Source organism: Epargyreus clarus, unplaced genomic scaffold (assembly GCF_041222505.1).
Source record: "Epargyreus clarus isolate Ecla_fem2 unplaced genomic scaffold, WU_Ecla_fem_2.2 ptg000019l, whole genome shotgun sequence".
Lineage (NCBI taxonomy): Eukaryota > Metazoa > Arthropoda > Insecta > Lepidoptera > Hesperiidae > Epargyreus > Epargyreus clarus.
Genome location: NW_027332227.1, coordinates 1,196,714 through 1,212,066, shown reverse-complemented (window position 1 = coordinate 1,212,066; position 15,353 = coordinate 1,196,714). Strand labels below are relative to the sequence as shown.

Sequence of the window (15,353 nt, the reverse complement as noted above, 5' to 3'; positions counted from 1 at the left end):
CACAGATAAGATAATTACCACCGGCATATCCATGTGATGCTAGGCGCGAAGTTTGTAGGCAATTTATTATGGGGCGCGTGGTAATTATGTTTTATCATCTACGTCAGAGTAATGCGCTCATCTTGAATTAATTTTAAGTGTTGCTATAAAATTCATGTTATAGCCCTTTTGTTTGGTTAATCTATGTAACTTTTTAAATATCATGTAGCTTTTATTAAGTCTATAAATTCAGTTTTAACTACAATATAAAACATTAAGGTTAACAGACAATTAGATACTGATTTAGAAAGCGATGGTCGTAACTGCTGTTGTAGAAAAAAAATAGCACCAATACGATCGGTTCCCACGCGAATTATACGTGTCGTTATTATTTTACCATCGTGTTATTATTTTTGTTATCTTTATTTTGGTCAATGTATCACAATATTAAAGATTTTTCAAAAGGACTCTTCGCAAGTAGCACGTCTTGTAACAATTTCATTGTATACTAATTACAATTGTTAAACAATCACACTTTTCTCTTTTACAAAAAGGACACTTTCATAAAGGTCGCGGGTCTTTTTGCAAAAAATGCTTAAACACCTATTCAAAATAGAATTGTAAAGAAATAATGATCAAATAATATTATTTCAACGCCAATGTCACATTCTTCGCGGTTGTGTCATTTTAATTGATCTCATTGATAAATATGGTAATGAAACGTTCAGAATGAAATCGAAAAGTTCAATACACTGAGTATATTGATTTTAATCAATCGCGCAACAATAATAGAGAATATGACATTGACATTGGAGTCATTATTGACCTTGGCGCCATTTCGGCGCATGTGTGCACAAGATGGCGGACCCGTCGCGCGAGGAGGAACAAGTGACGTTACTGGGGGAAGAGGGACTCATGGCGGGAGGGCAAGCGCTCAAACTGGGGTATGCAGATTAATTTGAAAGTTCTCCGGAGTGCCTTGACTCTCATTATTTTCTCTGCACTGGGAGAAATATGATGAAAGTCAAAGCAAGTCCTAGAACGATATTATTTTTGCAGCGCTTGTACTGTGACGCTGATACGGGAGTCTACCGCTCACCACTCAGGCAAGCATTGGAGACAGCCGGTTTATAGTATATTATCAGAATAACACATCTCTTTAACTTCTTGTGTGATGGAATGATAGCTTAGCGTAGCACAGCGATACAACTCTACGATTGTCAATTCTAATATGAAGCTTAGAGGTCTAGTCCAGTCCCTATCCAGTGCTAATCAACTGCTGCCTGAGTGAGTTTTTTTTTAACTAACAAGAGTTTTTCGAACATAATTTATTTTTGAAGTCCATCCATCATGTGGAACGTTTACGGGTCAATATGAAACGTGTGATCGACGTTTATTTTGTTTTATTGTTTTCATACCGTCATGCTTTCTGTATTTGTCATCTTTGCATGCCATTATGATTTCTATTCATGTTTGTAGTCTAGATCACGAGAGGATTTGATGTTTGAAGCAGAAATATAGAACTCTTTTAGCTATAGGTAGGTACCTACCGTCCACACTGTATTCTAAACACGAAGTAGATTTAAAAACTAACCATGCAAACAATGCTTTATGGAATTTTAGTAGCTAGGTCACCGCACTGAATTGAATTTTACAGACGCGTTGGCGCTACTTTTTTACTACAACAAGCATAAAAAGTTATCAGCCAATGGTGGATGTTCCATGTGTTACGGTTTCCGCTTTTGCCTTGTGCCGTTCTCTGGGCGATGTTTGTCTGTCTACATATTTGTTTGTTCGCTAGCACGAGGGTGGTGCCAGTACCACTGAATCCATGACGCGCGCGCTGATTTCCGACGACCCGAACAAACATATGGGACAGGTCCAACTAGGGTATGTATGCGTGTGTACATACGGCACTAGTGTGGCACTGATCCACTAAGTTCTACGCAAAATTATAGTTGATCAGCAGTTGTCAATTCCAAATTATAATAAAAAAATAATTAAAATATTTAGTAACGAATTAAAAAAATATTTATAGATTATGATTATTATACGATCTTGTCCAAATTTAACTTTAGGATTTCTTGCGGATTCTTCTTAACTTTTCTAGACATGATTAACCCATATTCGGCACTAAAAATCATGATATAAAACGCAAATAATTTAATTTCATAAAGCAGCAACTGCTTCTCAGCTATATACATTACTGCAAGTTCAAATCGAGAACCATATATCCTAAATTGTTCTGTATAGATGTCCTAACATCTACTGAATGATATTCATAAACAAACTAACGCAATCAATGGCGTACAGCCGACGTAAGATGGCAATCCATCAAGTTGTTCATATAAACTTGACAGTTTTATTATTTGATAGTGTCAACATTTTCAATATAAATATTTACTGTTTACCAAACACAGTCTCGGTAGCATATTAATTTAGGATCAATTATGTGAACAACTTCAAGGATCTCACAAGTGAATTTAACAAGTTCTGTGCTACATCGGGATCTGCCTTAAAATTGTGTTCGAATTTGTGAGAAAATTATGACAAATTAGTGTTAAATTGTTACTTGTAGCTCGGACAATAACGATATCGGAACGTAAATAAATTGTTCTCACGCAAATGACAAATCCACTGTACAAATTCGCATGTTTAAAAGTAAACCTTACTAAAAATTGTGGAAATCAATTTAATTGAAATAATATAGAACTGACAGATTTCCCAAAACCATCTAGAATAATTAAAATTTTAAGGAGTAAATGGGAATCGGGTTATTATTATCATGGATCATGGAATTTAAATTCATTTGAAATTTTAATTATTCTAGTGATATTGTCCACTGTAAAATGTAATGTGCAAACTTGCTAAAATGTTTTGCTTGATTTATTTCCTAGTTTTCGGGATAAACAAGAGTCCTTGGAATTCCTGCCTTGGTTAGTAGTGTACAAAGTAACTATTATGTAGTTGGGTTGGTGTGTTGTGGAGGATTTATTGTATGTGTTTCTTGTGTATGTTATCCATTACAATATTACTTTTAAGTTGTCATGAGGATTGAAATAAATTCATTGTTCTGTACGGTCATTATTTCAATCTTAATGGGCATGTGACCGATCTAACCGTTAACTATTTCACTCTTTGCTTACTAACACTCACTATATCACAATACTACACTAGTGTATGTCAAATGCATTATCAAAGGTAACTTGGACTTCAAGAATAGATAATGGACTAGGTGCGAAAATTGTAAATGCTGAAGAGTTTTATTTTTTCGTAATCACACTTTTTCTATCAAAAAATGTTCTTATAACAACGTAATTGACAAACTTAGAATAAAAAGTTTTGGTCCCAAAATCGTTCCCTGTTAAACGATTTCACGAAAGCGTTTGACATGGTCGTTAATTTTGGAAACAAAAAAATTGCGTAATAGAAAATGTTGTGAATACGAACAATGTTCTCCTACTTTCATTTTCGAAATCGATTCTAACAGCGTCTTGGTACGAGTGCCTTAGATATTAATTAATGTTTGTTTCTTTTTTATTTTTTATGTGTCTTTTTCAGTTGCGTTGTGCTATTCATTAAGAAGGATAGGTTTATAATTTAGCATAAAAAATATTTTGTTACAAATATGAAAGATGTTTGTTCATCAACCTTGACATGATCCAGTATATGCATAATGGATCATGTATTTACTCAGCCTGTTAATACCTTTGTTTCGATATAATAAATACACGGAAATATACTGTTCTTACTGTAAGCTAAGTTAACATTTCTGTCGTGTCAGGTTTTGTCACAGAAGACGTGGTTTCATCGGAAAGTGTGCACGTTTTGCATCACAATGCCTGAGCAATATGTAGGGTTATTGTGAACGGTTATTAATAACCTATCATATTTGTCTCTGCCAGTAGGTACGACAAGCAAGCTGAATTGTGGTTAGATTCTATTGTTCATTCTATCTCTTAAAATATTGAAGTGTAGATCATAAAAGGAATATGTAAATTGAATAATACGTCACTAAAATATCTTACCAGTTTTATTGATGGTAAAATTACTCATACATTCACAATTTAAACTGACCCAAAATTCAAACTTTGTTTAAAATCTTTCGATCAGTTCGATTGCGTCTATTTAGCTCAAACTCAAGTTGAAACCCAAAACACTGCCTCATACGTATTAAACCAATCAATACATTATACCAATCAATAAATTGAATAAATGTCAATATCCATTAAGATTTTTTTCTGCATATTCTGACGTGTAAGTTTGTGTAAATGACTCACTGTATATTGCATTATTCTCAAATCTTTTTATATGTTTGTCTGGTGACGATAACGTTATCTCGATGCCAGATTATCAAGATCAAAGGAAATAAGTTTACTACAATGATACAAAATTGCAAACTTAGAATGTGAAAGTTACTGATTAAATTCAACGTCACGGCAAGTTGTAAAGAAAATCTTGTAAAAAATTTGTATAAAAAATCTTAGTGTATCTTGAATTAGAATCGACATTATCACAAATCTAGATGAAAGAATTCAATCATGCGTCAAAAATACAGATGAATGAATATTAGAATTGACATATTTATACATGTGAGAGTAATAAATAAATAATTAAGCCTGTCATATTCGGATCAGAATGTGTCTGCATATCATAAACCAGTTACCATATTTGTTTTGCTGGCACTTTACCGTTAAACTAGTTGCGGTCAACCACCTTATAACTCGTGACTGATTTATTGCCACTGACGTGAAAAATATCATAATTCGCCATATTAGTACCATATTTAGTAAGAAACAAGTGTCAGTTACACATAAAGAACAGCTATTTTCTAGTCTCTTCTTTTCATATAAACTTTGCATCAACTCTAACAATTTGTGAACATGCAATTTTATATCGAGCTGTAATTAGAGATTTGTTTTACAGTACATAATTATACATACGTTAAATTATAATTATTGAATCTTATGTTTTAGCAAGAAGTTAACAGAGTATAATTGAAAATTTAATTTCGATTGATCAAGTGAAAGATTTTGTTAAATCATCTTTATTTTAGATAATTCATTATCCTTATTACTATTTTAAATAAAGTTGTTCAACACTTGACACTTAGTGATAATGTCTATAAAAAGGCACACTTACTGAGAACCTAACAGTCTATTGTCTGAAGCGTTACAATACAAGTACGGCCACAAGTATGTTGATTAAAGTACTCATTGACCACAGTTGTTACGTAACTACTCGCAAGCTTAATCAGCTCTTCGGTTCAATACCGTTAAAGTTAATGACAATACTTAGGTAGAAATAGGCGATAATATGCATTACATTTTCCACTATTTTTCGTTGTAACATTAATCATAGCTTCAAAGAACTTAAGGTTCCATTAAATCACGTGTACAATGTACATGGTCATATTCTGTTTCAGCAGAATTATTATCATTATATCCTTTTCTATCTTTACGAATGTACATATTGTATCATCGCTAAAAAGCTATGATCGTGAGATTCACGAGTTTTATGATGAATTACTATGATTCGATACCTGCTCATTATTTACATTAATAGTTAGCATTCACATTCGACCTATGTGATCGCTAAAATGTGATGATTAATCATAGTTGCTATAACGATTGAAAACAAATATTTATCTTTTTTATTCCAGTCATATCTGTTATTCCCGTTACCTCGATATTTTACTTTTTTTACTTTTTTACAGTTTAAAATAAGTTTGCAAGAAATTTTATTATTATCTGACTATGTCATAAGTTTTTAATTGGTTAGTAGTGCGTTTTATCTTGACTGTTCACGTATGACAAAACAAATATAAAATTAATGTCGTCGTTACCTAATTATTCTGACGTAAACTATATGTACAATTTCTAATTATAATGCGAATGATAATTATTGTAATCAACGTTATCATTCACTTACCTGATGTAATTCAAAAAGTAAGTCTGCAAGTTTTCAAGGTCGTTACTCGGTCTTTCAAGATATTTAACTAAACTTGCAATTATATCTACCATATTTACTGACCGTTTTCCTTGTCATCAATGCTTCCTCACAATTTTAGTAATATACGTAAAGTAACATTGCAGAGGTATAACTAGAGTAAGCCGTTCTTGCTACTTTACTGATTGAGAAGTTACATGGTTTATAAAATTTACAAATTATGATTAATAATTGCCGTATATTCTAGGTTAAATAATTTTAAATGTTTGGATATACAATAGTATTGTAATTTTAATTCAAGCTCTTTTTAAGTGTTAAGCAAGGTTTTCTCTTGGGATGCTCTTGCTTCTAGGAGTAATTAAACCAGTGAACTATTTGGAACATCTTTAGCAACGCTTTTAAAGATAATCAATTCAGCAAGTTCCTACTCATATACAATGGAATTAAAAATGCCATAAATTAATCTGAATGCCTACATGTGTACTAGTAATGTGCACTTGAATGCAGAACTCGTGATTTTGTTTTATCGTTATCGCGCATTATTCTTATGAGTCGTTCTCAATGAATAGCACAATTCGCGCGCGTAAACCCATGATTTAAATGGGTTGTACGTTACTATGTGGACGCAGCGACTTGACGTTGAGAGTAGAACGGATCGTACAAATGTGGGGAAGATAGGATTCACTGGTAACTTTACATAGGATTTTTACAACAAATTTGTAGTCAACATTCGAATTGATCCGGTCTTTGGTTTAGTCCGTATTTCAGTTTGATGTGTGAATATGTTGGAAGTTACATTTTTGAAGTTTTTAATATTCCATTCATAGTATCATTTTTCATTACTTATTTTATGATTTATAAATTATACCATGTCACTTTGTGAACCCACATTTGTCACGTCCCAAATCTATTTAGCTAGAGCCCAATCGATACCAGTTTCGAACAACCATCGGCCATTATTATTTTTATCAGCCGATACGAATATCGCTTGATAACAAATTAATTTGGCCATCAAGTTGTTCGGTATGAAACTGGTTTCTCTACAAACTTATATTAAGATGTAAGACTGTGTCGGTACCTGTTTGTGCCTTGGACGAAATGTACGGAAAACCACAGACTATATTTACTGGAAGCCATTCGTTCGATGTCCCGAGAACATGCAGTTTTTATAAAAAGGCATCCAGTCTTTTATCTTATTGCAATATATAAGGTAAAGATTTTTAAGTCGTCGATAGTTTTAAAAAATGTACTAAATAAAAGAAGGAAAACGCTTCGCGAAACATTGTGACATAGCACAATTCGCTCTTGAGTTTGGCGCCATGATATATTTCATGGATTTTTCGACATTTTTGGTAACTTTTTATTTGATGAATTACACTTAGATATTTCTTTACTATAACGTATTGACTTATTTGATATTTTGCTTTGATGGTTCTGTCAGCACTGAACGGCAATCGGCATGATTATGCCTAAGCTTTTTTCGTTTATCCTACACAAATCAATTTTGTACTTCGATGCTTCTTTAGAAGCATCGAAGTACAAAATTAGCCTTTAGGCTAAGCCTATATTTTTTCCCCGGAATTTATACCTGAGTGTAATTAGGTAATTAATGTAATTATCTTTTCGTTCTACAAAGGCCACGGGTATTACCGAACTAGTCAATCATACAATATGCTCCCTTGCGAATCTGAATAAGGAGATACTAATTGGTTTTTCCGTATATAAAATGGACAGTATACATATACAATATACCTACATATAAGTAACTGTCATGTGACAAGTATTTTACGCGGTGTGTAAGACTGGTCATATGTATTTCCTTAAGCGAAAGGAAAATAATATGTTGTTGGTTATTTACATTATCGTTGCCTATTAACACCCACCTACATTGTTTTATTTCGTTACAGTGATCCTGTTAAAGTGACTAAGATTTAATATTGTTCAGTTCAACTATAAACATACATAGTTATATTACTCTAGAGTGATTTATGCACTTTATATACTTACAAATTATGTTATGTGGTAAATAATAATAAAAATGAAATGACATTTATTCAGAAATTAAGCTGTTATGTGAAAATGATTCTTATATTTCAAAATGTGTATAGGCAGCAACGATTTATAAATATTTAACTCATTAATTTATTACCTACCTACTATAATTACCTACTTACAACTTAGTTTTGAACTTTCTGAAAAATATTTTTTCGTAAGCTCCTATCAGTTGTATGAAGTCTGCTATGTATGGAGTGTGGAACTCCTTAGGTGTATATGTTGTAAGATTCAAGAGAGACAAATATTTTTTACAAACTTGCATATTTCCACTGCATTACCATTACCAAGCAATAAGACAGTCAATAATAGTATAACCGTTAACATATTAATGAAACATTACAGAGCTGTAAATTCTGAAGGATTCGAAAACCTCACATTTTGATACGATCATTCATGTTACTGGCAGATTTGGCGGGCGGCCAAGGTGAGCCCTCTTACATCATGCCATCCAAAAAACCTAACGAACAAAATTGTACTCAAACACTTTGTACCCAAATTACTTTTTCATAAAAACCTTGATGGCCTATCAACGATGAAGGAATATGTGCTCAAAGTATCAGTGAATACAGTTTACTTTGAACGGTTTCATAAGTCGTTTGTTTGAGGAAATCAGAAATAAACCCGACGAATGACTGTAAACTGTAATATGTTTTGAATAGTGATTCCAGATCCATCATGTACTCGTATTCATAAACATGTGATGTACCTACGTACCTACGACTTTAACCTTATTCTGAACTGGAACATTCGCAGAATTGAAAGTTAATACATAGATCTCCTCAGTAAAGCCCTAGCAAACTTTCTACCGCCGGATGAAGATAGTCTGTCTGACTGTGACTGTGAAAGGTTACCTGTGTTGGTACATCGTTAGATTTCTATTTCAACTTTCTATACAGGCTTTATACTGAGATTTACTTTGTTGTGTACAGATAGGTATTAGGTACACACACTAATAAGATTATGTGTGAACCAGACCTAGATATCTTACATAATCATAAAAATGCAAAACCAACGGAATGAATTCAAAACCACTCGTATGGATGCCACTTTGCGAACCGGATCATCTTTATATTTTTATGACTATTTATAGAAACAATTATATACTGTAGTTACTCATTTATAAAACGTTATCTACTCGGAAACATGATTCCGGGCAAATACCCGACAACCGTGCGCACGCCCACTAAACTGGTTATTGCGTTGGTTATTCTGTTAGTGTTCGCAAACTGATGTTGTATCCAATACACGACGAGAAAGAATAATAGGTACAAGCAAATGAAAGCTATGTTGCTACACGACACAGCAATTAATATTTATTTCATTATGCGATGCAAACACGGATTGAATTCATCTGATCTACCTTTTTTTTGTTTGTTTACGAGGGGGAAACCTTCAAAAGGTATCCGGTGCCGTGGGAGCGACACAGGGTTATGTGGGATTCTTACCGCACTAAAACCCCCTCGGTGGCCGTACTCTACGTTGCCAGACTCCGGGATCTCCTACGGAACGCATAAGCAACGTTGGGAGTTTGGGATTTAATGGGTGATATTTTTGATTACGTTACATATGTGCTTCTGTGCTTCGTGTACGTTAAACTTGGCCCTGGTACTTATCAACAAATAGCAGTCGTTGAAACTCAGTCAAGGATAAGGCATTACGGAAGATTTATGAAAATTTGACTTGGGTTGGTCGTCAACTAATCCATCCGCATTGAAGCAGCATGCTGGATTACTCTCTAGGCTTCTGCCAGCTGAGGAGAGATTATTTACTAACATAGACAAGGTTGCAGCTTCTCAAGCTTGATATTGTATGCAACAAACGGGCCTAGAGACAACCTAAACTGTTGTGATTTGGCGACGTGACTATAACTGTAAACTACGAGTAGATTTAAATTGTTTATCTAAATTCTATAGCCAATCGGCTACAATAAATATAACTACATTACCTCACATAACACGTGGTTCAACCTGCTATTAAGTAGAAATAGATGAGGCGATCAAACGATAATTTGGAGTTTCCCCAACATAAAGTAATAAGGATTACATGCATGTCTGATACAATAAATCCATTGCTATAGTACTTTGGCATTAAGTACCGATATAATTAGCACTATTTGGCCCATGACTGGATTTTAAATGGAAATGTGTACCCAAACATGGATGGGAATATCTCACAGCGAACAATTCTGAGAATGACGCACGCAATGCTTCCGTGACGGCGCAGCTGTTCACGCGAGTCACCAATAACCGAGTGCACAGGCCAATGTCTGTCTATGTGTGAGAGATAAAAACATTCAAACAAATATCATGTCTAATTGTAATAAGAAACGAATTTTCAATTATACGTACAAGGTTATTTTTCTATGACAGAAGTAGTAAACTACCCAGTCGGTCTACCTGACGGGAAGCGATTACTGCCCATGAAAAATTGTAACACATAATATTGAAATGTGTAACGGATTTAGGAGTACTACCAAAGGTCAGCCATAGTTGCATTGAAACTCGAGTTTTAAATTAGAATGCCTCTTAAGTATGAATGGTTATTTAAACGACAAGTTGTAAAATTTCTGTCTTTAAAGCAATAATTATATGTAAATTAATTTTCTTTAAGGTCAACCGTTAATTATTCACCCCAGTGGCATATCTAAAATTGTATGCAATAAAGTAAATTTTAATAGGGCTGTCGATTACGTAAATAAACTAAGACTAAACTAGTGATCTTAAAAATTGTTCGACTCATTTGAAGAGTCCTACTGATGGATTTAGGTCTTCCATTCTTAATGTCATTGCTACGTAGTTGGGTTATGCTCTGCATCAAAAAAGAAGAAGCACATGCATACAAACCATCCTATCAGCTGAAATTTTATAATCTAAAATATATCCGCATGTAGGTATAACCAACATATAATGTAGGCGACGTTTCGAGATAAAATTATAATATTTGTGAAAATCAAGATTATTCAACACTTCCGCCGCAAACGGGTAAATAAGCGATGAATAATAAAAGATTTATCTAAATACATCCAATTTGAATAAGATTACTTTGCCGCATAAGCCTAAATTCGTCGCATTGCTGCATTCGTCTTAATCCTAAGCCGCAACCGTATTATATTTGTCTAGCTGATAGATTACTTACAAATTAAGGAGTATTTGCCATTATATCATTTATTCCGCTTTGTACAGTTTCTAAACTCATAGCGTCACACTAGGATTCATTGTGTTGTTCGTATAAGTCTTGACAATCTGACCCAGAACATCTTTCAGATATCGGCATGATCGAGGATGGATCCCTGTGACACGCAAATTGTCATAAAACTAATACTAATTGGATTGTCAACAAACCTTCAATAAGAATTTAGTACCCAAATACCTTTTAAAGCCCACAACAATTAGCACTTTTGAATTACTTCCACAAATATGGTAATTCAAGGTAAATATATGTCTGACCTATTAGGCGTTTGTTTGATTTTGATGGGCTTGATATGTTTAGTGATAACTGGCAAATAAAGTCATTAACATTTATGAGTCATACAGCCTTCCTTTCTAAAAGGGAATGCCTGGACTACGTAATCGTGACTTATAATAAGATTTTTATCTAATTCAATCAATATTATTTAATGTTCTGATTTATTACCACCGAGCAGTTACTTAGCAGTTTCAAGCAGTTTGAAGTGTCAGTGTTACTCATCAATGCGTAAACATCTTCAAATATAATTGTAGTCTAACCTGAGGTCAAGTTAGTGAGAGTTAAAGGGAAGCTGAGAGCTTAGGGAGAAGGTTTATACAACCTGTAATAAATCCCAAGTCGAATAAGGCACCAAAATTAAATGAATCACGTCTCGTACCACTTTTATTGCTACAATGCGATAATGGATGCAGCAGTACACAGTACACATGTAACGATATTACATGTCTTGTTAACTGCGTTACAAATATACTTAACGACCTCTTAGTGTATCTAGTCTTCCATAAAAGTTAGCAACAGTATTAACAGAGCCATTTGAAATAACTTCACGACACTTCAATCACGAAAATGTTATTATCTACTTTGTTTCCCCAGCTATTAAATTTTATGGTTATTACCGCCTAGTAATATAATACTATCTTCAATTTGTTCTTATGGTTATGACCGTGTATTGTCCTTGTTAAAGTGTAGCGATAGTTACCTAAATGTAATATCCCGTATGACCTATTGTATCGCCTTCTTACGCTGCAACGGGAGAAAAAGTATTGCCATTACAGCCAAATAACCCAGTCATCAGACCCAGCACTGATCTTGATATTTTCCTTGGCAAAGGATATGTTTTAGGAGGCTGATCAATAATGACATCTTCGAGGAATGACCGTGCTCCAATAGTCTAGTTCAGAGCTTCTGTACTGTCTTTTATAAGATGGAGATAGCAAAGTTGTGGTTCATGTTAGTGAGTGGTAACTACAGATAATGGGTCTACCTGAAGCTGATGCGTTGGCTTTCCTGAAATAAAATCAATCGCATGTGAAGCCGCGCAATATTACTGCACGATAAAAATAAGTGTGGCAATGGTTGCTCCCTTGTCAACTAATGGATCCACCGACTTTTAAGGATGAGAGAAATAAATGTTTGAAATTTCGACAGCTTGATTTAGGACACGCGTGACGTTATCTTCTATTGACATTTATGGAATGAAGGATAACCATCTCACTTCATATCATAAATGTGAATTAGAGACCAGACTGCAGAAATTCCGCAATATGTCGTCATTCCTTACGTAACGACAGTGTTATCTTATTACTAGTGCAAATCAGTATTTGTTATCAGTGATAGGATACCAATTACAAATGTTAGAATTGTTATCTGTTGATTTTTAAATGGAAAAACTATGAATTCCATTCTAATTTGATTTCTTTTAAAAATTTTCAGATAAAACGACAAGATACATAGTTATATAAATTCTATATTTTTTTTTCATATATATGACCAGTTTTACAAACTTTTTAAGTAAACAGTTTAAATATGTAACCAAATATTGTCTCCAATTATGCTATATTCACAGTTTGAAAATATAATAACAGTTAAGTCTCAATTTGCATATAAAAATAAATGTGTGAAGTTAAATTAATGAAAAAATCTAAAGACTTGTGCATACCATTACTATTGCGGTGATGTGGACGCGTATACACGACTGAAACGCTGTCGGCGTATTATTACGTCGTAAATTAACGACCGTGATTTTTCGTATGCATATCATAAAAAATACGTTTACTACATTGCGCTAAGTTTATTGGTGGCATGCAGTGTTCTATACATTATATTCTGAATGAGACAAACGTTTTATTTACAAACTGCTCTTTGTAAATAGTTTGGAAAGCTATAACAAGGTGCCTTTAGTTGAGCGACCATTGCTTGAAGAAATTCCGCTGCGCAACCATGTCATTCGGCAGTGCCTTTGGGCTTTGGATATTGACACTAATTAACCATGAAATTAGTAATCACTCGTAGCGTTGTAGATAAGGATGAAAAATGGTCATTCTGCAATCAGGTTTTCATTAGTAGTTCATCTGAATGCACCTTTACAATCATTTTCAAATTGTTTATTGCACATTATGAAAATATATTACTTTTAATCAGCATTGTAATATATCATTTCAGCTATATACTTATTTTTTCTTTTTTCTTATTCATTATATTTAGTGCGTGGACTTGTGACAAGGTTAGATTATTAACTATTATTAAATAATGTAACATACGTTTAATACTCGAAAATATATCAAAATCAAAGTTTAATCCCATTTAAGCCTGTTATTATTAATCAATTAATAAAACTTTTGTCTACTAAAAATCGAAATCTAGAAACTGTCAATTTTCGATCTCTGGTAGGCAAAACATTGGATAGATTCATTATTAATAGCGGGCCATAATCTGGCCGTAAATAGTTATTTTCTACCCTTGCCACTAGTACCCACATTTGAACGAACCACCCCATCTGACCTGGGCGTATATTAAAACCGTGTCTGTGTATAGTTTCGTGGCGGGTGTGATTTTGCGCGAGCGCATCCCCGCCTTCGAGCGGATGCTGTGGCGCGCGTGTCGCGGCAACGTGTTTCTGAGGCAGGCGGAGATTGACACGCCCTTGGAGGACCCGTCTTCGGTAAGGAATTTGGTATATTATGTAGAAAATAATCGAATGAAAAATAGAATGAAAGAAGAAAGGGAAAGCAGTATCAAATATCACATTAATTAACCTTATTATCGTCAATTTCTTTTAGTTACATTTCTAGGGACGGGTGTCATTTCAAAATAAAACGGGCATAGTCCACTACACTAGCCTAGTGAGTATTGGTAGACCTCACACTTTTTCGTTTCTTTTTTTTAAATTAGAAGTGCATACCTAGAGTTCAAAATTAAATCCCGAACCACTAATATAAGAAGAGAATTGATTTATATACAACTTTATATACAGGCTGTATGGTACGACTGACTTGTTTCATCAGTCCTCATGTAGCAATACATTTGTGATCGACTTCCGATAAGAATCGACTCCAGTTGTTACACCATTTGCATTCTGCAATGTGTGGACGACTACTTAACATTCCTTTTGCTTTTTCAATAGCATGAAATAATACATGTCCAACACCTAATAGAGTAGGAGTGGTCAATTTTACTATACTACTGTCCACACTTTGTCGAAGAAAAAATAATCGACTGGACTCTATCGTCGCGATCGGTTTGTCTCCATTAACGGGCTACCCACCCCTGCAAGTATGGCACGTCATACAATTTAACTGACACAAAAAAAAACATTTACATTGATAACGTATATTTTTGTGAGTACGCCGAACAAAGACACAGTGGAAGGACAAGGTTGACAAAACCTGTCGACAAGTTGATATCAAATATAATGGGATGGTTCGAACCATTGCACTATTTGTGGTTGACAGTTGAATGGACAGATTTCAAGGTTCCACGTGCAAGGTGTACCAAGGTGTGTAATTGAAATCTGATCTTGTTTTTGTATATGTTTGAATAAAGTTGGTATTGGACAGGATGGCGGACTTAAAACTTTTTTATTCTGAGAGGAGAACTGCGCCTAGCAGTGGGACAAATTGTAGTTTGAAACAGTTTGTATGGGAGTAGCAGATGAGCACGCAGTCCACCTGATGGTAAGTGGCTACTGCCGCCCATGGAAAACTGTAATCAAACCCAGATAGGTTTATATTCCTACCTGAGGTCGGCTACAGATGCGCCGCTACCCCTGGGAACTAAGCTGAAACGTCTCGGACAAGTATGCCCCTCACCACACCCTTCAAACCGGAACACGGCAGCGCTCAACACTGCTGTTATTAGGTATAAATAAGTTATGATGCCGCCAGAGTCGAACTACAAAGCGTCCT

General features: G+C 34.4%; 1 protein-coding gene across 4 annotated transcripts in view; it reads left to right on the top strand.

Moving 5' to 3' along the window:
* Positions 1-15,353, top strand: part of LOC140750182 (V-type proton ATPase 116 kDa subunit a 1) — a 31,835-nt gene that overhangs the window by 5,918 nt on the left and 10,564 nt on the right. Inside the window, exons 4-6 of one of the 4 annotated variants that reach the window (XM_073083574.1) lie at positions 1,781-1,869; positions 2,877-2,915; positions 13,984-14,110. In XM_073083574.1, coding sequence (XP_072939675.1) covers positions 1,781-1,869; positions 2,877-2,915; positions 13,984-14,110 — 255 coding nt within the window. Of the gene's footprint in view, positions 1-837; positions 924-1,038; positions 1,086-1,780; positions 1,870-2,876; positions 2,916-13,983; positions 14,111-15,353 lie in introns of all 4 variants that reach the window. The other 3 variants (XM_073083575.1, XM_073083578.1, XM_073083577.1) reach the window with 3 other exon arrangements.